Below are 27,425 nucleotides of genomic sequence, written 5' to 3' on the forward strand. Positions count from 1 at the left end.
GAATTACACATCCTATCTGCAACTTAAAAATACTGAGTCCCAGAAGCGCAGCGTTAGCTCTGGAAGCCCAAGTTCTCCCTCTGGACGCAGGCACTGAAGCATTCGTCCAGGCTTGGTTTATCAAGCCAGTGCTGTTGACTGAAGTCACAAACATTTTACACGTTTCCTGCCATGCAGAACTCGAAGAGTGAGTGCGTGGCAATGCTTTTTTCGTGCGGTTTCCACCAGTAACCTCCTGCTACTAGACAGAGCCAGGTTTTATGCACACAGTGAAACTTACTCCTCTGCAGAGAGGTGAACAAGCCCTGAGGGTCAAGTGGGACTCAGGCCACACACAGCTGGACTTTGTCCGAAGTCCTGCATCTTTGGGATGAAAGCTGCCAACACAGCTTGATTAAAAGATTAAAAGAATTATTGGTTAAAAGAATGGTGCGTTCTCTTGAAAGGTACATGATGTTTGGTGAAGCTTTGGAAACCTTCACATTCATCCTCACAGCCATGAGTAGCAGCCTCCCCAGCGCAGCCAGCACCCCAACTTGCTCCTCCAAACGATGTGCGGCAGCGAAAGCTCGTGCGAGATCATCACAGGAACTTCATCCTGCGTAGACGTCTGAATTTGACTTGCCTAATTAAGAGTTTGCGAACATGAAACAAAACACACAATGCTTCTAGGTGGAAATGCTAAAAAAAATATTCTTGAATGGAATTTGTGAATATTTACGGACAGAAATATCCATACCTGGAAGGGAAAACCACCTCCGTTCTGACCCCGGTCTTCACAACAGCCTGCGAGGAATTTGTGATGTATGCCTTCAGCAAGGTGTTCAAGGAAATACAACCAGCATATAACTACAAGCTGTGCCTTTGTCCAGGTGTATAAAACAGCTTTTGTAACTAAAAGAAAATCCCTTTCTATGGAGAATACTGAGGATACAGAGTAGACAGAGGCAGACCCTTTCCAGAGGTGCACAGCAATACGATGGGAGGCAACAGGCACAATTATGACACAGGGAATCGTAATCAGATGTAAGGAAAAGCATTTCTTTTTTATTGCGAGGGTGATAAAATGCTGTAACAGTGCATCCCTCAAGGTGTTCAAGACTCAGCTGGAGAAGTCCCTGGGCAACCTGCTCCAGTCAGACCAGCTTTATGGAGGTGGCTGGACCACACGGCCTTGGAGATCCATCTAACCTCAATGACTCTGATTTTATGGTCTCGATCTGCAGTACACATCATTTAGTTTTAATGCTGAACATGGGCGTTGGAAGTGTTATCTTTAAGGTCTTTTTAAAAATACAAAAAATAAACACCAAAGACACTAAGCAGTACAAAATGTATCGTATTAACCAACCCACAGAGTTTACACAGTCCATGGTTTCTACTCACTTCTGCTAAGTGAGTTATGTTCTGTTAATTACTCCGCTTCACGGCAGCACTTTCCTTATGAATGCATCAGGCATGAAAAGAATGCAAAGACTACCAGGTAGACAACACCTGGAAATGGCTTCTGCCACAATTTGTTTCAACACTTATTAATACTGTGTAAATTATTTATGTAAAAAAATAGAAATGCATAAGAGTACCAAGCAAGTCTTGTAAAAAAAAAAAAAAAAAAAAAAAAAGACTTCATTTTTGGAAGCTTAATCCTGCTACAAATTAGTTTTTTCTCTTATATAGGCAACACCAAGGGTAAAGCAGCTTTTCTCTTGAAAGCATAGCTGTTAAATACTTGATGCCATTAACAAGAGCTCCTAAATCTGGGACGTCACCGTTGATACGATCAAACACCGCACAATTATTTAATGAAGTCCATTGGATAAAAATTACCTGGCCTGCCTTCATCTTTGAATGGTTAAATTGTTTTTGCTTTATTAAATTTTAAGGCTGCCATTAAGAAAGCCTATTAAGAAAGAGCTTTTTAAGCTCCCAACAGTATAGCTGGATACTTTGTACCACTGCTACTCATGATCAGCATTAAAATTGCTATAATCAGATAATTTCGGGGCCTTAGGGAACCATGCTCTACCATCTGGAGACCGACCACGCTGGAATAAATCAGACGCAACTTGACTGCTGTAGGAGTTTGTTTTATAGAATGAGTGAAGCTCATCTTACAGGCCATGTTCTGCTACGTACCAATCTGGAAGCACACCAGATGTCTTTACCTTCAGTAACTAGCCAAATTACAGAATTTACAAAAAGAAATTACAAATTACAGAAGCTTTGAGCAGACAGCAGGTTGTCTCCAGCACCAGCCGGGGCAGCCTTCACCAGCCCAGGAGGCCCCAAGCTCGGCCCATCCCGTGGCACCGGCAGCCCCTGCACACACAGAAACCATCCCGCAAGATGTGGAAATGGCGAGCATCTGCTGAGATCTGCCAGTGAATCCTTCCTTGGGGGTTATGCTCAAACACCTTCCAAAAGTCTTTTCTGCTCCTCTCAAAGATGGAGATTTTCTCTGCCAATTCACGTAAACGTTTCTTGTTCCTCAGAAGTATTTTGCAGCTGATGGATGTCCCAACAACTGAGGAGAGCAGCCTGACCACCTGCGCTACAAGGAGCGCCACTTGGGGCGATGGAACAGGGACCGGACTCAGAAGATGGAAGGCTTTACGAGTTTGGCGCTGCTCCATCTGTAAAGGCAACCACCTCGAGACTGACCCAAAGAGCATTTGTTAGATCACTCCCGTATATAAAGAGGTATTTTTCCATACCCAAGTTTCCTAATGTTTGGGAGCGTTTCCAACACAAGCAATCCAAATTCAGCCCAGTGGAATAATGTGTTAATTACCCTCAGCTTAATTTTCATGAAATTTACTTCTGTGATAACATGGTGAACATTACGAGCCGCTGCAGATGCCTGTAACTTTAGAAGAAAACGTGCTCCAGGTGACTCCAAAATCAGGCTCAGAAGACGTGCTGGCTGGACCGAGGCCCCTCTATTCAGGGGAGCACGGCACAGCCCCAGCTCTGCAAGGCAGCACGCGCAGACGCAGCTTACGCCTGCAGAAGAGGCACGCGTACGTTTCTTTTGAGTACGATGAATCTTAAACAGGTCAGTGGTTACTAAATAAACGAGGCATTCAGACCTCCAGCCACACCGACAGACTCACCGTGTTTTCAAGTAGCAAGAAATCAGCACAGCACAGGAAGAAATTCGGAAAGCAGCCTTTGATCAGCAGTTTCTCGCAGAGCTCAAGCCTTTTCTGGCCATGGCCAGCACAGGATTATAATTTCTTCGTGTTAAGGAAAGAAATAATCCAATCGCTGCTCCATCAGAGAGCTATCTTAAAGGTGACTACTTCTTCTAGTGATGCCCCATAAAAACCTGCAGTTACCACCTCCGCCGCGGCTTAGCACCAGCCCGCTGCCTTGCACTCACTGTCAAACTGCAAGCATCCCTACGGCAGCTCGCAGAGCAGTTAAATGAACAGTTTCTTCGCTCAGCAAGAATATCTCATGCGCCTGAAAAAAAAACCTCAAATTCTTATAAAACTCTTCTCCTAGTTTCCTGGGTTTTACTGAGAGATGCGAGAGAATGGCTTTCAATAACCTTGCGCACGCAGTAGCAGGCGCATTTCCAAAACAAACTGGCAGAGCATGACACAGAAAGACACGAGAACCACGGGAGCTGGGGAAGCTGCTAGAGACCGGAGGCATCTCTGTGAAAGGCTGCCTGCAGCGGGCCGAGCAGAGGGGCAAGTAGCCGCAGGGCTGCCCCTCGGCAGGGCTTCCTCCGCCCTCGCAGCCCCGGGCAGCGCCTCTTCTGCTCTTCCCTTGGTTTTCCCCCAAGAGGGGCACTGCAGAATACCAGCATACACACCTGCTTCTACCGGTATCTGGCAGGATCGCTTGCAAACGAAATAAATAAGTAACAGACCTGCAGCAATTGTGGCTGCACTTACCCTCAACTTCCCCACCAGTTGCTAAAGATCCACAAACTGAATTCTTTAAATGTTTCCCTTTTCTACTTTTATGTAAAGATATATACATAAATACAAGAAAACCTCCAACGAAAATAAATTATCCAAGGGTTTTACCCAGAGAAAATAGCTAGAAGTGATTACACCTTTTTTTCAAACCTAAGCAGCACTGAACAGCTTGATTTTCAGTCCCTTCCCTCTAAGCAGCACAGCTCCTACACATGGCATCAGAGAATACCCAGAACGTATCTTCATACAGGAAAGTGATTTAAAGCTACATTATGGCCCGAAATTCTATTTAAATTATTGCTACTTTCTTAAAACAAGAATAAACATGCAAACACTTTTTCTAGACATGACCGCTCACTTTTGCACAAACACGTGATGGAGAGAAAGCCATCTACAAACTTCAAAAAAGGAACTCCAGAGGTTTTTCTCCTTGTATTTAAAAATTAAACTTGCTTATTAATCGCTGCCTTTTGAGTGAGCAAAGCTTTTAGTTGTGTCAAAGCTATTAACAATGACAGCTGTGCATTAAACAAATTAAATATGCAGCAGCCTCATTCCAATGCCCTTCTGTAGCTCCGCAGAACATTTCCCAAACACCTTTTCTCTTCTGCAAACAGAAGGGTATTTTAGATTTATTTTTTGAAAGCTAATTTCAGATTTTGGTTCAGATTTGCATGCAAATATTTATGATAGCTGAGTAAATATCAAGGGAATTTTTGCTGTTACAGAAAATAAGTGCAAGAATCCTCAGTTCCTAGGAACCCTACCCAGCCGGTGTTTAGAATTCCTCGGATTCCTGAGCGCCATCATTTTGGCATCAGGGCAACAGTAACTAAAACTCCAATTAGGGTTGTCTAAAACCTCCTGCAAGAATAATGGTGTGTGGCAGCTTTCTAGATAAAAACATTATGAAATAAGGATGGTCTGAAAGGCTTCCAAATCAACAGATCCCATTTCACAGCAAAATAACAAAGAAAATTGAGTAGAAAGCTCTCCTCTATTAATTAAAGCTTGAATCTGCATTAATTCTCACATTGGCTATTAATTCTGTGGAAAGCCTGCATTTACCTTGTTTTCTGCTGTGACCAGCGACCCATCAGGAAGCAGAGACGAATGGGCCCTGCATTTTCCTCGGCCATTCCCTTCCGTGCTGTGGCAGAGCATTATTTCTGACCGTTCACCAGCTATTTTCTATTTTCTCAAATAACATCGGCTCCATCATTCCCAAACTGCTCCCAGACAGGGGCAAGGAGGTTTTGGCACCTTTTGGGGCAAGCTGTTCCTCATCCCCCTGTGAAGCGAAGAACCTGAGGCCAGCTCCATGCTAGGAGGGGCTGGGTGCTCTCAGCAACTCGGATCCCTTGAGGTTGGTGCCCAAATACGCTGGGGCCAGTGAACGCTAGGGAAAACACTTCCACCCTGAGTTATAGCTAAAAGGTCAGTGAGACATGGAGAAATTATCACAGAGAAATCAAGGGCAGGGCACAAATGAAGCTCCCATACAGCTACGACATTTAGGCAGTCTCCCGGAGAACCAGAAACTGCTGTTTTAGCTCCGCTCTTTCTTCAACCCAGGGTGGAGATTTTCGTTTTGGCCTTCTGCAGCACAGGTCGGCGGCCAGAAGATGACTCACGGGCCCCACGTACCAGCAGCGCAACACCCCGAGGCTGCAGGCGCAGTGCAACATCTAGCCGGAGAGCAGCGCAAGCAGCCAAGGTGGTTCCACTCTGCATTTGGGATGAATTGTCTGCAAGTGAACTTTACCAACCCACTAAGGAGAAAAAAATCCATATAGACACACGCAAGCTGTTCTGAGGCATAATGCATCATCCTTTATGCTTTATTACTTACAGGAAGCAGCGCTTAATGGAAGGGAAAACTGGGAGGGAGCTTGGGAGCCCCAAGCTGTATTCCCTGTTGTGCCACTGGGCTGGGTAGGAGTTGTGGTGTTAAACACAGTCTCTTACGTGTCTTAATGACGAGCTGAAAATGCCTTCTGCACTCGGTCAGCTCCCTGAGATCCACCGCTGGCAGGCCAGCAGCCTTTCAGCAACACCATACCCTGCTTACTTTGGTAATGAGAGCGTACGAAACGAAGAATTCCTATTCAAAACTAAAGTCTTAAGAGTCTAATTGCTGTTAAAGCTTCCCCTTGACTTAATTAGGATGATGTAATAATTTCACAATGTTCTAAATACATACTGTGCATATCGATGATATATATGTAAATGGCTATACGCACATTTAATATTTGATACTATATGCAGTGAGAAAATTACAAGCGCTGTTCCGAACCCAAAAATGCTGTGACAGGGAGAAGACCTATAAAGACGATGCTACACTCAGAATTACCAAGACAACACACAAAAGCAGTAAGCGTGTGATCTCAGCTGGTGTTTCTGGGTCACACACCGATAAAGCAGTCGGCAGCTAAAAATTACTCTTTAACCTGCCTTGCCTCACAGTATCTAGTGATAAGTTTGAATTTCAGGTAGTGCGAACAAACCTGCCGACGTACCTTTGCAGAATGTCATTCCAAGTAATCCACCCATTTAAACAGGTGCAGTTGGACACTTTTGTTGTTTGACTTTACGTGCTCATGCAAAGCAAACTGCAAGACCAAGCAGCCTGCAGCCTCGCCCCACCAGCACTGCAGGGACCGTAGCACGCGGACAGGACCCGCATCCTATTTCTGGAGTCATCCTAAGTTGACATAAACAAGTTTTTAAGAATTTTATAAACAGTCTCCCCAGCGATCACAGTGACTTAACAGATGAGGAGCAGATATTTTTATTTCTCGTTGCTCACTACTGTACAGTTACAAAACTCAAGGAACAGCCTGAGGTTTAAATCAAATTTGAAAACTAAAAAAAAAAATAAAAAATAATAAGACTAATACAAAGAGGTAGTGGAGAAGAAGCCACCGAAACTTTCAATACTTTTTCCAAAGTATTCTTTTTCCTAATTATGCAAGGTTGAATATTACTACTGATTACTTTATGCTGCTAGCGCATGAATCTAGCAATTCCTCATTCAAACTAAATGCATTACTGAAGATGGAAGGGTTCCATACATAAATAATGTATGTAAATCTTTTACTTATGTAAGTAAGGGGTACCAAAATCTTGGGCTTTCCCCTTACACCAGTAAGGTGAATCCCGGCAGGCATCAAAACCACTCGCACAAGTCTAAGGAAACAAGTGCTTTTTTAAAAATACAATGATTAGGGTCTATGACACCAAAATCCCAATTAGCACGACAGATAATATAATAATATATGCATGTGTGCATAGTACATTAGAAAACTACAAAAACAAAAGATATCTTCGCCTTGCTTAAGACATTATGAAGCATTTCAGGTGTTAAAGAGAAAACAGAGTTCAACCCCAAGGTCTGATGCAAGTCTGTTAAAGTGAATGGTTGGGTATATTACAAAGATTTTGTACGTTGTCTCCTAAATGTATTTGACTGACCTCATGGCACGCTCATCCGCCCACCGCATACTGCGTGCACAACGTTATTGACAGCTCTGTATTTCTTTCTGGCTTTCAGTCACAAAACCCAGAGACCCTGAAGCAAAGGACAAACCAACTGAGGAGCCGGCAGCAGGCTGCTCCCTCGTGTCCCAGTCTCTTGGTCTAACGGCTTAGGTCAGTCTGCTACAGAAAGTATTTGTTGGCACACAGCTGGGATTTTTTTTTCCCAGGTTATAACAAGCTTCCTGAAGGAAAAGAAAAATCAAAGGTGTACATAAAACCACAAATGCAGTAAAAAGTGAATGTCTGGTATTCTGAAGTTGGACTTGACAGAATGCATTTTCCTTCAACGTAAACCACGATCCTTGACTTTTAATACTTGCATGAATCTCTGACCATGCAACTGAGCTTTCCACTTTTTATTCTGGGCCAATGACATGCCAGAGATGCAGGTGGCAATCGGCTGTCGGGACACAGCCTCAAGGAAACGTGCAAGAGTCATAGAAACCAACGCCACCGAGCTCCTTCAGAGAAAGTCCCTTCAGAGATGAATCTAACGAATCCCACATTCCTACTATAAAGGAACACCAGCCAAATAACAATAGTAGAGGAGATAACTGCTGCAGTCTCATTTCCTTAGTTTTAAAACTTATTTTGTCATTAAATAATCTCAATACTAGGTTATATCCCAAGTCAAGCAACATTGTCAGGTTATTGTTAAAGTTTAGGCCTCCTGAAACCCCCAGGATTTTTCTGGTTCCGTATATTTCTTACCTCCTGCTCTCCTGATTCCCTTCCCACAAACACACTTTCAGTAAAACTTTGAGTGGCAATTGGTAAACTAATACAAAAACAAGATTTTAAAGTTATTTGCCTCACTGTGTTTGTTCTAAAGGCATGGAGACAGAGCATCTGAGAAACCTGTCCAAAAAAACAAAAATATGAAGAATTGAGCAAGTTTCAGCTTGTTAGTCAGCTGAGAAAAACATTACTTCACAGATATTGGAAATGAAATTGTCTCTGCTTCTCGATGTTCAGTTAGAAGTATTTTTCTGTCTTTAAAAAGCAACTGTGATCACATTCTGCTATTCAGTATCTTGCATTTCAACAAGGAGGACTGTCTGTTATTTGAAAAAGAAAACAACCAGAAATAAATCAAAACACTCTTGCTGAAGTCATGCTGAAGTCACCCACACAGTTCCTGCTCTCCCTCCCTCTCCCTTTCCTCTTACTTCAAAGGTCAATGATTTCCCCAAGGCAAAACTCGTTCTGATCCTATTTAATATATTTAGGTGGTCTCTATTATAAACTCGTTTAATTATAAACAGGTAATTGTAATCACAGGTGCTTCCACTCAGAAATTAAACATGGAATAACAAATTAACTTGTGCAGGTGGAGAAGGAAGGGAAATGGATTTGCACCGTCCAGAGCCCTGCTCTGTTTTGCTGTAAGATAGATGTTTCCCCCATGTGCAAGAAAAGCACTGGTTGCACTTTCAGGGAGAACCTGGGAGGGGTACAATGAGTTATGAAATTATTGTCCGTTAACCCCAGCACGAGGGAATTTTACTTAGCTGTCCTTGGTGCATGTTGGGAACCTAAGACACATACATTTGCATCCGCAAGCCATTACAATTAAGGAAGAGCAAAGCAGAAACGCTCTCTTCCAAATCATTAAAATTTCCCAGCTGATGGCTCACGGTTAGTCACAAGACAACTATTTCATCCTACAGCTGAAAGAAGCGCATCCCTTCGGAGGACCGCACTGCGCCGCACCTACCGGGCTGCGGGAGCTCCGCGCAGATGGGGGCAATATGGGGGGGGAGGTGGCAAGCGACTGCACATCTGTTACTGTGGGAAAAATCCATGCTGGTGCTTTGTCAAATTGTCTCTATTAGCAGAGAGTACAGCTGTTTCACGTCGGATAATCCGTGTTGCAACACTTCGCCGAGTGACTCCACACAAAAATATGCCCTGCTGTTCACACTCAGCTGTAACTCTGATTATCAAGGGAGATGCCACGGTGCTTTAAAAAAAAAAAAAAAGTTGAACGCAGCTGTTTCTGCTTCAAGGAATGTCAAAAGAAATCATTTCTCCCTGCCATGTAGGTGTTTTTCCACTGTAAATCCAAATGTGTCCTGGCACTAATGCAGCTGCCCACTGGCAAAACACAACGAAGTGCCAAGCGCTCGTCCAGCCGAAGCTGAGAGCAGACCAGTGCCGACCTAGGTTTTAGTATGAGGACACGCAGGGCTGCCAAGTTACCACCACCACATGCTTCAACTCGAGCCCCAGCTAAAGGAAAATATCAGAATCCTCTCCCTCTCCTTGATAAATCCCCGCCTGAGAAGAAGTTACCATCGTTGCTCACATACCCTAACTGAAAGCCAGAGGAACAACTCAATGCTCTAGGTTACAGTTTTTGCCTACTATCCCCTTTAACATCAGAGAGCGATGCTACACCAAACGTATTCCCTCTTAGAAAGTCATTTCAAACAAGAAATACTAAGCCCTAATTCCACTGTGATGGTAACTGTGTGATAACATCTTCAAGCAGGTAGCAGGTGCGCCGCTGCTTCCCTTTGAAATAACCCGAATTACAATCTGAACAGGGAATTTGTGTCTATTTTCCCCACAGAGCTCAGTTTTCAAACTTTGTAAAGCCCCGCAGAGCCTGCACAGAGCCCCTTTGTACGCCTGCTGCAGGTGGGAGCCAGGTCCCGCTGCGGGCAGGCACCGCCGCGCTGCCTCCTGCTTTGTCTCGAGGCAGCCAGAGCTCCTCTTCCAGCAGGTACACTGAAATGGTTGGCGTTAGCAAAGCATCTGCACCACTCGAATAAAGCTGGTGTTGAGACAAAATATGTGTTTCAAAAGGCCAGCAAGAAGATTGAGCTTTCAGGCGGTACAGAAATGTAAAAAGGAGGGAGGGGGAAGCAGCCACGGGCAAGGAAAATAAACTCCCAGATGCACAAACCTTCCCTCTGGGTGTTTTCATGTTTTTCAGGCTCTCTCATTCACCACCATAACTCAGGGATGAACAGAAACATCCGACGGACAAAATTTCACCTTTACAATTGTGAGCGAAGCTCTTGGGCGAAAATTCCCACGTGCACAGACAGCCCGTGCATTACACCTAACGGCAGCGCATTGCGTTGTCCCTCTGCTCCATCACCTTCCTGCTCCACGGGAAGCGACCAACGTCTGGCCATGGAGGATTTGCTCACACAGACACCACTCCTCCAGACTGAGGTTTGTTTGTAACTTCTTGTGAGCTCTAGACAGGGTACTGCAAGGTAAGGAAGGCTTTTGGGAGCGCGCTACACAGAACCAACATTTGCATCCGACTGAGCCATTGTGAAACAAAAAAATTTCCAATTTTAGCAATATAAACTAATGGAGGCCCCGCCTGAATGTACAGTAATCTTGTGACAGAAATTTATCCTATTTCCACTTCAGGAACAAAAGTGGAGCCAAAGTCAATCACTGTTCTTTAGCTCCTCTACCAATGAAGACATCAGATTTTATCAAGGTTTCTTGTAGCTAGAAAGAAGAGGGAACGAATTTTATTTCTTGAACTTGTAAAATCAGGAACCTCAAAAACATTTGGTAGACTTAGTTTCAATTTGTTGGAGATTTAAGCATGTAAACTGTCAGTGCAACAACACAACAGCTGTATGGATGAGCTGTTGTCAGCTGATTCTTTAGGAAAAACATTTTGGAGAACCATTGAAAAGCAAATCCGTATCTCAATAAAGCATCAGTTCAGGAGGACAATGCCAAGAACCATTCTACTTCGATGAAAACTGGCTACTTCAAGAGGCTTTGGAGGCTGTCCAGAAGCAACCACGTCTTTAGGAGAAGTAGTACATACCAAGTCGCATTTGCCTGCAACGCCACCAATCCCAGGGCTGCAACGACCACGTTACAAAACAAAACCAGGAAAATCCCCCAAACAAAAAACCCACACCGCTCAGCATTATGGCATCCCAGAAGTGCCAAAATTCTGAGTTGATCAGAAGAATTCCTGTAGTCGCACTTGAGCCACAGCACGATGAAGAGCTGGGAAATGAAACGCATACCACCCTAAAGGTTCTTCTCCAACCTTTCTTGGTTCTTCTTGGGCTACTCGGGGTTACAGCTGCCAGTCAAAGCGTCAGGCTGTTAACTGCCAGCATGGAAAAAAGCTACTGGTACAGAAGTCACAACTGTGTCCCATGGCGTGGGGGAACTAAAGCAGTGAAATGCAAGACATACAGATCAAGTTGTGAGCAAGCCATGAAGATCAAGCAGGGCAAACCGGCGTTCCTTTGCTGAATTTGAAATAAGATGTGCCAAGCTCTCTTAAGTCCAAAAGAAGCCGTTGTGCTCCTGGTATTTGGAGAGAAGAACAAAAACAATAGAAAGAGAGACTACTGCTTGTGAACTGAAGAATTTATATTGCTCTGAAATTAAGGAGGAATTTTCTCTTGATGCAACATTCTTCTGTGAAAGAATTCCTGACTCGGGGCAGGGAGGTTGAGGACGGCCTCTTTGTGTGCTGCTTACGACTCACTGGTCCGTGACACGTCTGTTCAATATTCCTTGAGAATAAATTAAACTGTTCCCAGATAAATCAAAGAAAACTGCTCTCCCAGCAGTTCTCCATACAACCAACGTGACAGCTGACTGCCTGGTACCTCCTTTACTCAAGTTCTCCCCGGGCATTTAAAATTTCCACTTCTTTCTGGGCAGCTTAGCAAACATTCAATAGGGTTCGCAGGAGACAGAAGCCCGAGGTTACCTCAAGTATAATTGATGGTTTCTTCACGGGCAGCGTTTCAAAAGCCCACCGTAAGAGCGCATGTCAAAGCAGCGCCAAGAAGGGCCGAGCCCCAGACTGCTCCGCTGCTGCCAGCCGGAGCTTCCACGAGCTTAAATTGAGTGTTGAGATGAATGGAGTTCAACAGATATCTTTCTTGCATTCAAACCATTGTTAACAGGCAGCTCGTATTCCTAATTCTGCTGTTTTCCAACCAGGGTGCATAAACAGTGACTTGGGTTTGTGAGCTAGTGCCTCCTCATCTCCTCCTCTCCTCCTGAATTGTGGGAGCTGTTTGATGAGTCAAAACGGCAGACAAACTATTCATTTTGTTACTGGATCGGTTTTCCCTCCCTGAACAGGCTAGCAGGTCAGGCAAATACCAGCAAGAGGCAAAGGAAGCAGTGGGAGATGACGTGAGGGGTGGAGAGAACATCGTAAGGTCATGTCTTTCAGCAGCAGCTATCCGTCAGGTCAGGTCAGGTCAGCTGTAACAAACAGCTACTTTTACAACGTCCAAAACAACTGCTGCTTTTATCAGCGAAGGCTTGCTCTCCTCCACTTGCACAAAAGGACAGGGCAGAGAACTGCTGGGGAGCAGCAGAAGCCAGAAGAACAATTATGCGGCGCTACGAGCCGAGCGGGCAGCACCACCCCGAAATCTCTGCAGCACGGGGCAACCAGCGCCCGGCTTCCCAGGTCGGGGGGAGATGTAGTAACTTGCAGGTAAAATGCTAAAGAAGAAGCACCAGAGAGGGGCAGAAAGGGCTTAGAGTTTCTTCTGTACAATGAAACTGTTGGCGGATGCTGGCAAACAACAATAAAATGAAAATAAGGAATTAAATACTATTTTCACTGTTAGCTCTGTCCAGAAATTCAACGCAGGAAAACACCACTCCAATTTTCAAGCATGACCTACAGGATCTCTTACCTTTGGAGCACGTCTCTTCTGTAGAGAACGGGCACGAAGGGCTGAAAGGCCCAAAAGCCCAACCAGCAGAACTGAACTTCGGTGCTCTGAAGCTCCTTCCGAAGGGGACGAGTTTGCACCACCAGCTATTGAGAAACTTCAGCTTGGCCTCCCTGCAGACAGGCCCAGGCTCCCGCCCTGTCCTGGCCATGTTTCACAGGCACGTCTCATTATGGAGAAGGACGAGCTGCAGACACGCCGGGCCCATACACAGCAGCGACAAACACGCACGGAAGGGTCGCTTCGTGCTCGGGGTGGAGATGTGGGGAGAGAAACCTCTGCTAGGGAGCTGCTGAGAACACCAACAGCCTCGCTGACAGCCGTGGGGAAGTGTACGCCGCTTAAAAATAGACGTGCATTCCCTATCAGCAACACTGCTGTGTGCTTTTAAGGGCTAGTTAGTATGAAAGAGAATTTTCAGCCTCCAACTGCATTTGTACTTAAATCGGAATTACTTCTGCTTTACTCACTACACTGCAAATGACAAGAAGTTCCCTATAAAAACACCTAGACGTTTTCACAAACTGCATTTAGCAACTCACTGGACTTGGGCAGATAAAATTGACCACGTCGTCTGCCGGGCACATCCATCTTGAAGTAAAAATAAAGCAAGAAAAATAACGCTCCAAAGTGGATACTGCAATTGGTATTTGAAATGTACCTTCTCAATTGACAAAAGAAGGGCTTTAAAAAGGTCAAAACACAGGAGACGCAGTAGTACTGAAGAAGCATTGCAACTACACAGCTTGGGGTTAGAAAATAGCTATACTTCCATTTCTAGCAGAGCGGCTGGCTCGAATAACTGGCTAATTCACTTAACCCATTTTGTGCATAACCTTTCTTCTTTTTTTTTTTTTTGCTATGTATAGAATGCCAATAGCTACGTCCATGAGCAGCACTTAGTAAATGCCAGATATCTCCTTGTAAAACTTCATTTCTTTATTTTTGTGTGTACCACGTAATACAAAAGAGCTCACCCAAATTTGATGTTCAGCTATTCAGGACGCCCTTAAAATGGAAATTCAATTTAATTTATTCAATTCGCTGTGCTTGTCAACAAAACGTTAGTCTTAGATTCACCTTGAGAAAAATACAAGCTTATGCCATTTGAACACATAAAAGGCCACAGTTCAAACAGAGAAGTCATTAATAAAGAAACTGCAAAACCTTTGGACACACCCTGCCCTTTGGATGAGTTTGCTCCACTTGCAGAGCAACTGCTGCAGTGGAGAGGAGAAAAATTCAGCAAAACAGCAGGACTGAGACTAGTTGGGGGGGCCTTCGTTTTTTAAAAAAACAAAACAAAACACACATGGCTTACACTAAAGCACACTCAGGATGCTTCCATATGTTCTGCATGACAAATATTTCTGCTTGATTGGAACTACTGTTACACTACTTGCATTTGCAGCCATAATTATGTCTATCACTTCCACATGCCTCACCACAAGTTCTTCTTTCAATTTAGTATCTTGCCATGTGCTGAAGAAATACAACTGTAAGTTTCCAACAACAACTTGAAACTTACAGTTTGATAAAAGTTCTGCTACTGCTTATATGCTCAGCAAAAGCAGCACATACTAATATCTACCAGAGTAAAAAGTTTCTCCGTGTACCCTTCTGGTCATAAACTAAAACTCATTCGCACAGCACTGCCACCCACCCACATGCATTTTCATAGCCGCAATTAGGGAGATTACTCTCATAAGTGTTCATCATTGCAATCAGTCTCCAAACAGCATCAGGTTAGTTGTTTAACGTGTTATTTCCAAACACCATCGTGAAGTGGGCCACATCTGGAAACCAGAGTTAGCATTTCACTACTAGGCAAGTAACAGGCAGTTATGATAGTTTTATTTAAATGAGATTTTAACCAGCATATTAATTAACTCGGCAGTTAAACCATTTGAAGGAAACATGGCAAATACCCCATATGCAGGGAATGGAGAACCCATTGATGCAGTAACTGTACCCTCCCCAGAAGGATTTTGGGAGCCAAGATTCCTTGGCTGGGGAACTCTCTGGAAAACGTCCAATTCCTCCACTAAATAATGTCACTGCTAAACAGGGGACACCACATTGCAAAGGAGCCAGCCGGTGAGGCTGCATGTTGCTTAGAGCTTCTGTAAGAAGCAAATCCTGATAAAACACATGATGAATTCTAGTACCCTGGCAGAGTAGACCGCTTCTGGAAGTGCAGGCAAGCAAAAAGAAGACACTGAACATCCCTTACAAGTATGCTTCTTTGTAAAAGCTCACCCATGCCAGAAAAGGTTTTTAAACATTATATGGCTACTCCTTCTGTTATTTTCTGCAATCTCCAGGAAGCTCTGATACGTGTGTTGTTACGTGATGTATACAGAAAGAACGTGTCATTAAAAAACAGTAAGGAATGAAAAAAAAAAAGAAAAAAGAAAAGGATGAAAAGAACCAGACAGTACAGTTTCCTACTGCCTTGCAAGTATATCGCTACCTCTGGAAGCTGCGGGTGTGCTGCAGGGCAGCCTACCAGCTCAGGACCCGGGCAGCGACAAGTCCCTGCAGACACCAAGTCAGCCGAGCTGGGAAGCTCTGCCCTGCCAGCCCTGGGACTTCACGGGGCGCAGGGGAGAGGGGCACGGACCTGGCAAGCAGCTGAGTGCATGAGGAGGAGGAGATGCTCTCGTCTACAGCTACCTGCTGCCCGCTGTGCTACCGTGGGGGCAATCCTCACAGACAGAGGGCAAGCTCTCATATCTGCAGCTGTCACAGGGCTTTGAATCTGTGAAAGCAATCCACAAAGTACAGGGAGATGTATGCTGGTATTTATATCCACAAAGCCAGCCAGTCAGATGACCCTGGAATAATAATCGGATCATTAGCATACACAGTTGTTTTCCAGTTGACAATTTCATTATCACTCCTACCTAGCCTATTGTGACACATTAGCTATTCAGGCAGCTCGTAAGAACAGAGAATATCCCAAAAGAGAATTTCAGGAGAAGCTTAATTAAATAAATGATTATTCTTGGTGCTAAAAAATAAATACATGCACATATACTTCCATGTGACAAGCTCTCAAGGGAAAATTTTGTAAAATAAGCATAGTGTTTGTTTAACTCAGAGAAGCAATTAAACCATTAAGAAGAGATCAAAGCAGGCATTATGCTAATTATCCCTTAATTGAATGCGTTCACAATAGTGACATACAAACTGCAACAATAACAGCTCCGTTACATACTCATTTTTTCTGACCTGAGCACACTGCACAACAAATCCACCATCCATCTCATCAGCCATACACGTGCAACAAAAAGCTAATTTAAAAGTGCCAATCTGTAACTGCTTTCCTTACATTTCTCTCTACTGGCATTGAAATAGCTATGACTGCTACTCCTAAGATCTTTTAAAATGTGCTTAAGTTTACTTAAATATAAATAGCCAAGTTACTTGATTTACTTTTCATCATATAGCATGTAATTGGATTCTTGTTAACATTACAAAATTCACCTCCTCTATTCATCTACCCTAACTACAACTATTTGCTGATGTGGCAGTATCTCTCCGGCACTGTCTCACCTATAAAAGAGGCCACTACAACCTACAAAATAACGTAGGATGGAGTGCAGAGCTTCTTGCACATTGCTAAGCAGAAGATGTAGGTTTTTGTTGTTGAGCTTTCTCCTTGCTGACTTGACTGGCAGCCGCAGGAAGGCAAACTGCAACCCAAAGAGCTCCTTCAGTGAACCTCTAGGTAGCAATCTGTAAGTTCACAAAACACCACTGAAGACTCAAACCTTTTCCTTAGCACGAAGATGGAGGCCCAGGGTTCAGCAAGCAGCAACCACAGAGAAGGCAGCTCAGAGCCTGAGCTCCCTGCGTAAACGGGGCTTCCAGCTGGGCCTGCAAAGCGTGGCCTAACAAAGCCTGCAAAATTACTCTGTGGCCACAACAAAATAGCCCAAATGCACAATTTAGAGCACTTTTCCCAGTCAACAACAGTAGCATCTCCTATGTCCAATGACAGGAGTAAACAAAGTAATTTTATAATGACTTTGGCAGCGGCGGCAGGAGGCACCACCTGACAGGAAGCCAGTCTGCTCCAACCGCATTAAAATAGAAAGGCAGCAGCCAAAGCATCTAGTCGCCAAGAAAATTACAATATGATAGTCTTAATTATACTAATTTTGTTTCCTGGTATTGAGGCAGGATTAATATAGTATTTCTTATGCTAGATTTCATAAACACAATTTGTTTCAGCTTAACTCTTCGTAATTGTATTTCACAGTTCTTTCAAACAATTAGCCACCAATTATGTTCATTCCATTTTGCAGATGGCTGATAAACATTCAAAATATCAGAATTCTCCCCCAAGGGAGGCGAATCATGTCTACCTTGTGAAGTAAACGTAATGCACCCTCCGTGAAAGCCCCGGGGGCGGATCACCGGCAGCGCTTGCTTGCCACTTCCAGAGGCCATGAACGCTTCCACTGCACTCCGATCACTGACTACCAGCTATAAGGTAATGCAAGGCCATATTTAATGCTATTTTTACATATGTGCATGTATCAAGGTTTAGGAATCAGCCAAGTGTTGGCACTGCTGTAAGCCTCGCGCTGTCAGCAGGGCCCAGGACGGAAGGCCCCTTCAGCTCCCGCCCGACTCCTCACAGTCTCTTCACCACGCTCAGAGCTCCTTGCCCTCACAATTGAGAATGGCTGGCATTGTGTTTCGGTCCCCTCTCCAGGCACAGCTCCAACACTCAAAACAATTCAGCTAGAAATGTTCAAAAATGTTATTATGAGATAATATCTTCTGCTGAGATAAAAATAATGCTTTATGCTGTTACAGCAAGTTCATCTGCAGCGGCCTAGCCAAGACGGCACCTGAAGTGGCTGGTCCTTAGCAGAGGTAGGTGGCAAGCAAAAGCATGCACGTTTCTAAGAATTTTAGGCTGGAATTTTATAAATAACATACAGCCTAGCCTTGCTGGAGAGGTGCATCACTTAGAAGCAGACATTTGGGTAAACGTGGTCCATGTGGTTACTTATGCAACTTTGCCTGAAAGCTGCATGCACATTATTTGAATGTTAAATATTTTAGAACACAAACTCATATTCAAGATTTATTTTTTAGATAAATATTAATGATACTACTTTGAGGCTGTCCAGAATTACGCAATTTCAAAACGGATAGTGTAACGGGTAGTGTTGTTGAATGGTGTGGTTTTTTTCCCCTCTTTGTTTTCTCCTTTAAGTCAGGGATGCGGTCATTGTAAGGACAGTCATTGCAATATCACTGACTCGGTGCCTATGAGAAAACAATGTGCAGAAGGAACAAATAAACTTCTTAAGGATATGATCATACATACTACATCTAAATATAGACCAGGTTAGACTTGCAGAGGGAAAGCTCTCCAACCCAGAAGTCTGACAAGAAGTCCAACAGTGGGATCAACAGCTGAATCACATACAGCCACTACAGATTTCTCTTTTTATGGTAGGCATAAATGCAATTTAAAGTTCAGCAAAACCAACAAACAATCCATTTTACATTCTTTACCACCACAACATTTAAAGTCAATTCAATTAACTACTACTATGTATTTGAGTTGTTTTTCTTGCTGTTGTTTTTGTTTTGTTTTGTTTTTGTATAATTAGAAAGAAGAAACACCAGGATGATAAAAAGCCCTGTAATGCTTTTGAGTGACAATGTGCTTCCTCCGGATCCCCAATCCATGTCTCCTACCTTAGTTTTACAATTGATAGACTACCTGCCTTGCTGCCACAGACGTGAACACAGTATCTTCAGCCTCCCTCAGGGAGGGAACTTCATCAGCAATTCCTAAGTGAAGTTCCAGGTGTAAGCATTTGGAAACTGCCACCAAGCTTCTTTGATTTCCCCCCCTTCATCCTTCAAATGGGCAACTCAAAAGAAGTCTGCATTTAAAGTCTGCTGCTAAATGTCTGTCTTCCTGGGTTAACAGTCTGACTACATGGAAGGAAATGACTGCCTTAGCGATTTTATAAATATCAAAAATATCCGCTATGCCGATTTCAGGCAGTCACAATGCATCACATGAAATTAATAAAAGCTATAAAACTGGCAAACTCTCTTTGCGGAGAACATAAAATTTCTTTCCTGCAAGAAATAGTTCTTGACACTCTAAAATACAGAAAGCATATCATTAGAGCCAGGAGCAGCACCGCTTTGCTTCTAGCAAATGGTTTTCCAGCCTCAAACAGTTGTGATTAAAGATCTCATTTGCCAAATATACACCGAGAGTCCTTAGAAGTGAGCAGAATCCAAGGTAAATGCTGACAGAACAGAGGTGATGTCTTCTCCACCAGAAAGTCTGAACCGAAGAATAGGTTAAACACAACAGATCCCGAGGTCTTCCTCAAAGTGATTTGAGGATTCAGGGTCTATTCAGGGTGACAGCCAGCAATGCACTGCACAAGCTTTGTAGGACGAGCCCATGGCAGAGCTGACACGGAGGGTTAATGCCTCCTTGTACTTGGATGATAGATTCCCTTTAAATCAAGGTTAATGCCAGCTGCCACAACAGCTACTTCTGGTTTTGGTAAGAGCTGGCAGGGCTTCAGTTACCAGCATTCTCCTCACAGCCTGTTGAGAGGAGTGTCACAGCGTCACACCAAATGCACGAGGACTTACCAGATCTTGTATCTAAGACAGATGATGCTATAGTGAAGCCAGAAACATGTGCATTTGTCCACCTTCTCGGTGTTCAGTTCCCTTCCTCTTTTCTTTTTTTTAATCCCTTCTCCAAGAGACTTTTCTGACAAAATTATACAAATAGCTCTTTCTGGTTATAACAGCTCACGCTGGCTTTTATCAAATAAACTCTGCTCTTTAGCTAACTCTGCAAATTGTGTTGTACCACGAAGAATTTTTCATTGCGTATACGAAACAAACATGAACCAAAATCAAAAGGCCAACGAATAAAAAGGATAGGAAACCAAACATTTGTCTGTGAGGAGTAGCAATGGAATTTAATAAGGCTGATAGAATTATTTCTTGACTCTTCTGGCCAAGAAACATAACTGCTTCAGATTAAGGAGGCTGCTTATAATTGCTTTACTAACTTAGAACTGTAGCTGCACTAATGCACTTTAAAAAGACTGAAAGCACTGACTAATGTGTTTGCAATGTCTGCAGGCCGAGTAGACTGGGTAAAGAATGTGGATCTTGGATTTTAACAGACTGACACCATTGATTGGAATGTACTGGTTCTACAGCTGAAGGACTATTTTCATTTGAGCAGGACCTACACAGACAATTCAAGCATTCCTGCAGAGCTGGGTTTGTTTTTTACTGAGACAAACACACAGATTCTCTATGTTTTGGGGAGAAATCCACAGATACTGGGAGACAGTTAAAAAATTACAGCATGCTGTTATGACACACTGCCTTTAAAAGCATCCCTTCAAACTAGTTTAAACGTATCACGCCTGCTGATCCTCTTGGGTGTAGGTATATACACGTAAAACAAAGAAAACACAAACCTCAAAGACAAGGCCTACACATTTACAAAACCAATAAAGCCTGAAATCATAGCCCATTGGGCCATATGCTCCAGCATTTGTCTTCAAAGTCTGCCGTCCTAATTTTACAGATAAATGCATTTCCCAGCAGTAGATTCCTAGGAAGTGAAAAATAAAAAAGAGCCACGCTTTCTCTCACTTTTCACACAGAAAGTTTGTCCTTCAGTACTCTGCTTGCCCACGTGTTACTCTGCTGTGAAGCAGGACGCCGTGCCTTTCTGTATTTGTACGCTCGCAGAGTTGGAGCCTGCCGGCCCTTCTCCCGCCGTCCCTCGGCTCCCAGCCGCCCCACTCGCGCTCCCGCGGAGGCCACGTCAGCAGGACGTGCGCTGGTGCCAGGTCACATCCCGGCTGTCTGCAGCAGGCAGCCCGCAGCCGCAGAGGCTGGGGAAAGGCTCTCCCTCCCAGCACGCCTGTGCGGGTCACTGCCGAGCTCCTCCGAGATGCTCCGAGACCCCACGTTCCTCCGCGTGTCACACGCAGCACTGCTCTCCTTTCACTCCTCCTAGAACATTCACGCTATAACAGGGAAAGGATTAACCAACTCAAAATTCAGTTGTGTGTTCAAGTTTCTTTTTTATTTTTGTCTTGTATCAGGGAATTACATTAAGCAACAGCTATTGATTCACTATACTGCATTAAAAGGGATTTTTAAGGGACTGGACATTCCATACACCATACCTACTGCAGGTGCATCTTACTCGAGATTTATTCCACACACATCCAAAGAAACCCCCTATGATTATTCTTAGCATTATCAGATGTAAAGGGGAGAAGCTAAGATCATGCTCACAGTAAACAAAGCATCCTATTGTTTACTTTTGGCTTCTTACACAGTTTCCTATGCTTTATTCTAGTGTGCTAAAAACAAAACCTATGAGATGAAAGGAGATTGGTGCTGCAAGCTCACTGACAACAAGGAAAAAACCCATTCTGATCAAGTTAGCATCTCCTTCCTCTCTCTTCTCACAGATTTCAACACAAGTTATGGAAATGACACAAGCAGGACCTCACTATCCCAAGGTGACCAAACGCTAAAAGGCCAAAATGTCCATATCTGAAAAACAACAGAATAACAACCAGGAACAGAGAGGATAAAAGGCTCCACTACAACTATTATCTGGTTCATAACGGGGCCCCAGTGAGAAAACAGGCAAAAAAAAACTACGCTAACAATGCCTGTTACAATTTCACAGTTAGGTATAAGAACTGGTGATTTATAGCTAAGCCTTGGAAAAACTCCATGGAGAGCATCCCGGCAGAAGGGCCAGGACCGAACCACAGCCCGGGCACGGCAGCGCTGCACGCCGGAGCTAGCAGGTGGCACGCAGTACCTCCGAAGGATGGTGCTGGCTCAGGGGATAGAAGAAATATTTTGACTAAATCCAGCAAAGATTGCTTAGAGAGGAATTAAAAAACAGCACCATGTGATTCTTCCAAATTATAGCTCTCCACAATAGTTTTTTTCTGGAAGAGACTTGTGCAGATAAGACCTCTTTTGTCCATTGATGGCAAGTACGTTAATAAATCAAAAACTTATTTAAATGTGTTGGCATGCTAAGAAGGCCAATGAGTACTGGAGGCCTGACTTTTCCATCAAATATAAAATCTAAACGCCAAGTACCACAAATCAAGTGAGACGATGTAAATGAATAGTAAGAACTGTGCTTTAAAAGATATCAGGGTGAAAAGGGCCCTCCGTGTAAAAGACAGACATCGTTTCTTCCTGCTTTGCAGAATTCTGTGTTAATTAATGCAGCTTATTCTGAAAACACTTGTAACAATTTCTTAAAGTTTTACCCAGGACCAACTTCTCAGAACCCTGCAGATACTGCAAGAAAGAAGAAAACAGAAGGCAACAACAACAGAACAACCTGCCAGCCAGAACTTCAGACGAGCCTTTTACTTCTTCCCCCTTCCAAAACCAGCCCCTGTCCTGCCCGAGCCAGGTAACCAGCACGGCTCTCCCAGCACAGCTGTGCTCCCACCACAAGCGCCCTTCCAGCCTTCTGGAAGCCTCTCAAAGCGACACGACTTCAGGTGCTGCTGCTGTTTCGGCTCAGACTGAAAGTACGAGAGGTGTGCAGATTCACCAGCTGCCTCTGCGCCTGCAGAGCAAGGGAAATGCTTTCAGCAGCCGATGCAACAGGTAGATCGATTCTCGTAGCTTACTCCAAGTTTGCAGGATTTGAAAAAGCCAGCTGTCTGAAGCTGTATTTTGTGTTCCACCTCCTCAGGCTTCTTTCCTCCCCATCTTTGGCCCTCCATCCTCCAGCTCCCTCGGGTATTCCCTTCCCTGCTCTAATCTCGGCCTCCCCTGCCTCCACCCAGCAACTATCAGTCATTTGCTTACATGATGTCCCATCTATTTTCAACTTTTTCCTTTCCTCCAAGAAACTGAGTCACTTCCTTATTTCCAATCTCATACTAAAGGGAAAAATAAAGGACTTTTTTTGGTTTGCTTAGACTGAACTGGACACTAACAGTCTTTTTTCTCTTACATACACATTCCTCCTACATAAATCTACACTCCTTCAGTCTTTAATACTCTCTATTCCTTCACATTTTCACCAGATCTGCTGGTGAAAATCCTTTTTGTTAAGAACTTGTTTAAAAAAGACAATTCTGAGCTAGTATCAATTTTCATCATTTATTTGAAGAAACCCACCCACACAAATTAAAGGAATAATAATTCCAGAAAATCTTTCATTTGAGAAACCACTGCTAGATTTTTAGCATACTTCTTGCCTGCCTCTTGAGCTGCTTGTTTTTAGAGCTAAGCAAAAAAGCTTAGCTCTAAAAGCGGAAAAAGCAGCACCGAAATTCATGCGTTCTTGGTTTTACAAGATAAGAACAAAGAAAGGCCCTACAGTGCTTCACGTTCAGCAAAACACTTGAAATATCAGTTGAAACAAACATCAATATTAGTAAACTGTGTGTGCTTATTATCCCTTTTTCATTACACAATGTAACCACTGCACACGCCACCCAAAGGCGTCATTTACTCCTGCTTAACCATAGCTACAACCCTTCCTCTCCACAGCAAATTTACACCTTGGTCCTGACAACATCACAAAACAAAACCCCATTTAATGCAGACTCTCGTTGGCCCATGAGATGCTAGGATCGAAGCACAATTTCCTTTCACTGTTTTTTTTTTTTTGTAATTTTTGAGCTTCAGTATTCCAAGTCTAGGCTGTGATATTGAACAATCACAGGCTGCAGATAAGTTTCAAGCACATATTTCCAACAGCACGGGCTAGATATAATACACCCAGGAATTATATACATTAATCATGCCAGGTGCTATTTTGCTACATGTTCTAACCTTTCCTCTTTGTCACAGGCTTTTCACATGCTACGCATACATACAGAAAATTACAGAACAGCAAACCTTGTCTGGTTTGCTCGTGGTAGAAAATAATACCCAGCTTGCCTATCATTTAGATTGATGGCAACAAAAAATACATTTAGCAATAATTGAGCAATTCTGTGCAATCAATAGACAGAAGTGTTATTCAGTCTCCATCAAGGTCTCTGGACGTGCATTTTCAACATGTGCTTGACAAGCAAATTCAAGTTGTGCCAGAATACTCATTTTGTCCATATTATTCATCCCACTGCGCACTGCACGTGACAACTTGGCCTTGCTGCCTTCCAGGGCAAAAGCACTCCAGGATGCTAGGGTAAAACTCCACTGCCCCAAGCTACGCCCAAACTCTGCTGTGTTTTTAAGTAATGTAGCACGTAACGCTGTTCTCACGCAGCAATGGAAGTTCCTAGCAGAGATCTTAGGACATTGTACCAGTCTTCAGTCAGACACGAGGGAAAAGAGGACTTCCCAAACAAGTCAGATCCAACCAAAAGGTAACCTTACTTGATTTTAACTGAGGTTTGGTGCTGAGAGCTCCGTTTAAGTGAAGACTTCCCCCAAGGTTCAGCAGCTGCAGGCACGGGCAGCACCCACAGAGCGCAGCACGGCACAAAGGGGCCATCCTGCCCCGCTCCCAGCACCACCGCTGGCTCCTGAAGCATACAAATACCTCGTTTCTCAGGGTTTGGGGGGGTTATTTTATCTGACTGCATCACATACAGTCAGATCACATTCCACGTTTGAAGCACATACTTAGTTCAGCAATACAGAGTCCACAAAACTTCAGCCTGAAGAGTATCGGAATTTTCAGCAAGAATTTAAATAGCACATACAAATAAACGTGTGGCTTTGCAATCAATACGACAGCTCTACCAAAAACCAGGAGACAATCTTACACCATGAATTCTAAATGACTTTTATCAAAGACTGCTGACGAGCACCAAACAAGCCCTGCTGGCACAAATATGTTAAATTACAGGAAATACGGAATAAAGAGGTTTCAAGTTGCATTCATTTAAATATGCTGCCTGAACAAGACTTCAAACATGAAAAAATATACATAAATGTTGTCATAATTATATTTCTAATGGAAAAAGAATAATGTACTAGCCAATATAAAAGCATTCATTTCAAATAAAAGTACCTGACTTTATTACTCTGTTAATTGCCATGAGGACCAATTTCTTACCACACAGCACGTTGGCTATAAATCTCAACAAGTAGTTTTAAATTGCTGCTATTATTGCTCATCTAGGCTGAATAATCCTGGATGGTGTTCAGAGGAGCTTCTGTAATATCTATCTCAAGCAACTATTAATTCCTTATTTCCATGGGGATGAAATTTCACGTAACAAAAATATCCAGCTCTTAGGTACATCCAGACAGCTCATGGGCACACACATCCTGTTCACTCGGGTGACCTTATCCCAAAAAACATTTCCTGATGATGTCGATCCATGGCTGTTTGTTTGTTGTTGCTGGTTTTGTTTGGTTTTGGTTTAAGCATTTAGAAAACCAACAAATAAAATCATATTCACATTTATTTTGACATTTTTAAAACTGAGATACTCCCAAAACACAGGGAGGACGTTCTTCGTAGTTATGATTTTAGTAGGATTGTCTCCCCAGTCTTTCAGGCCACAGCATTAGGTTAACCTTTGGAGAAATGCAAGTCAGCTTTCAGACACAGGCTATCATTCCACACAGTGCCACACAGACGTGGAGGCATCCCTTCCTGAGACTCCCACCAACCTCTGGCAACGAGAAATGCGAGGGAGGCGGTCACAGAGATGTTCCTCCAGAGACTCAAGAGCGTGCCACGTGAGGTTCAAACACATACAGAGGACACCACTGGTCCAACTCTGATGCTAACTCTGCTTTAAAAGCAGATGGTTGGATAAGGTGACCTCCAGAGGCCCCTTCTAATCTAAATTTTAATAAAAAGCATAATTACCCTTGAGCAGCAGGACTTCAGGATTCAATGCAGTCCAAGAAACAGTCTGTCTTGTGCGGGTTTGAATTCCACAGTCAAAATACAGGGGTAATTTGCTAGCTAGACAATTATCATCAGATTGACTCTTTCTCACCCAGTACTGTTATTTTTTTAGGAGGTGTTTTTGAATGAGTAGCCCAGTGAGGTTGCTGCTTAATGACCTAAGAACTGGAAAGGACAGGGAAGGCAACACCACCCTTCTCAAAATAAAAGACAGTGTTATAAGCTCAAAAAAAAGAAACACTGAAAACAGTATGCAAAGTCTATTCTCTTTAAACATTTAACCTGCTTGTATTTACTGTAGACAGCATTATAACTAAGCAATTATATGATTCCCTTCAAAGCCGTATTTGCAACTAGCTAGAAGCGTCTTTTTCATAGTACTTAATACACAATCTGAAAGGCCTTTTGTCAATTCTCCCTTAAGACCTGTTAAAAGATTTTGTGTGGTCCCTCTTATAAAGGGGAGAAACACAATTTATCATATTTACACAACCTTACAGAGAAGAAAAAACAGCAATCAAAAGACTGCTTAAATGTTTTTATTCAATACCACATAATTAACCAGCTCTGGTTTTAAAGAACCGATTAAAAATTCTGCTCAAAGCCAATTAACTCCTCCAAGCGCTCCACCATGTCTGCACTTCTCTGTTCACTTTCTGTCACTCCTTATGCCTGTGTGAGAACAAAATTGCTTTCGTATGTTTGTAGATATGCATTTAATTGTTACTAGCTTTAAATTTAACTCGGTAACCATTCGTATTTACCATTTGGTTATAAGGAAATATACATATTTATGAAAATGCTGATGAATGAACTAAAGAAGAGAAATCTCCTGAACTTGCAAGAAATTCATGACTTGTTTCTAAGACACTGAAATCCTATAACATATATGGTAGTCACGTCTGCAAATTTTCGCTCTTAAGTGCTTCATTGCATTTTCAGAACTGCATATCACATCTTTGTACAGATCAGAACACAAGTTTTTCCACAACACAAACAAATGTTCATCAGATGTTCCATTCTTACCTTGAATGCACTGCAGGGTTCCATCTTCAGCCCTTATTGTAAAGGTTTCACCTGGATTAACTTGAACCAAAAAGACCTGCCAAAAGAAAAACACATTTGTTTCACTATTTCAACCCAGGTTGTGTTACCAGTACTTCAGAAGCCACATGGGAGGGTGGGGAGAGGAACAGACCCAACTAACTACATCCTTGGGTACCAGCAGGGTCCAGGAACCAGTGGAGATTTGAAGCTTGCCTACTCATTTAAATTTTAGGAGCTGAAATAAAGATCAGTTGTGCAGAGGTGACAATTACAGCTTCATGTTACACC

The 27,425-nt window shown here is 43.2% G+C and overlaps 1 protein-coding gene across 3 annotated transcripts in view; it reads right to left on the reverse strand.

Annotated features, from left to right (window-relative positions):
- The window catches only part of FNDC3B (fibronectin type III domain containing 3B), a 185,338-nt gene that overhangs the window by 116,372 nt on the left and 41,541 nt on the right, over nucleotides 1-27,425 (reverse strand). For all 3 annotated transcript variants that reach the window (XM_035557360.2, XM_035557361.2, XM_035557362.2), the window contains one exon: nucleotides 27,117-27,192. In XM_035557360.2, coding sequence (XP_035413253.1) covers nucleotides 27,117-27,192 — 76 coding nt within the window. The remainder of the gene's footprint in view (nucleotides 1-27,116; nucleotides 27,193-27,425) is intronic.

The sequence above is a fragment of the Cygnus atratus genome, chromosome 9, assembly GCF_013377495.2.
Source record: "Cygnus atratus isolate AKBS03 ecotype Queensland, Australia chromosome 9, CAtr_DNAZoo_HiC_assembly, whole genome shotgun sequence".
Classification (NCBI taxonomy): domain Eukaryota; kingdom Metazoa; phylum Chordata; class Aves; order Anseriformes; family Anatidae; genus Cygnus; species Cygnus atratus.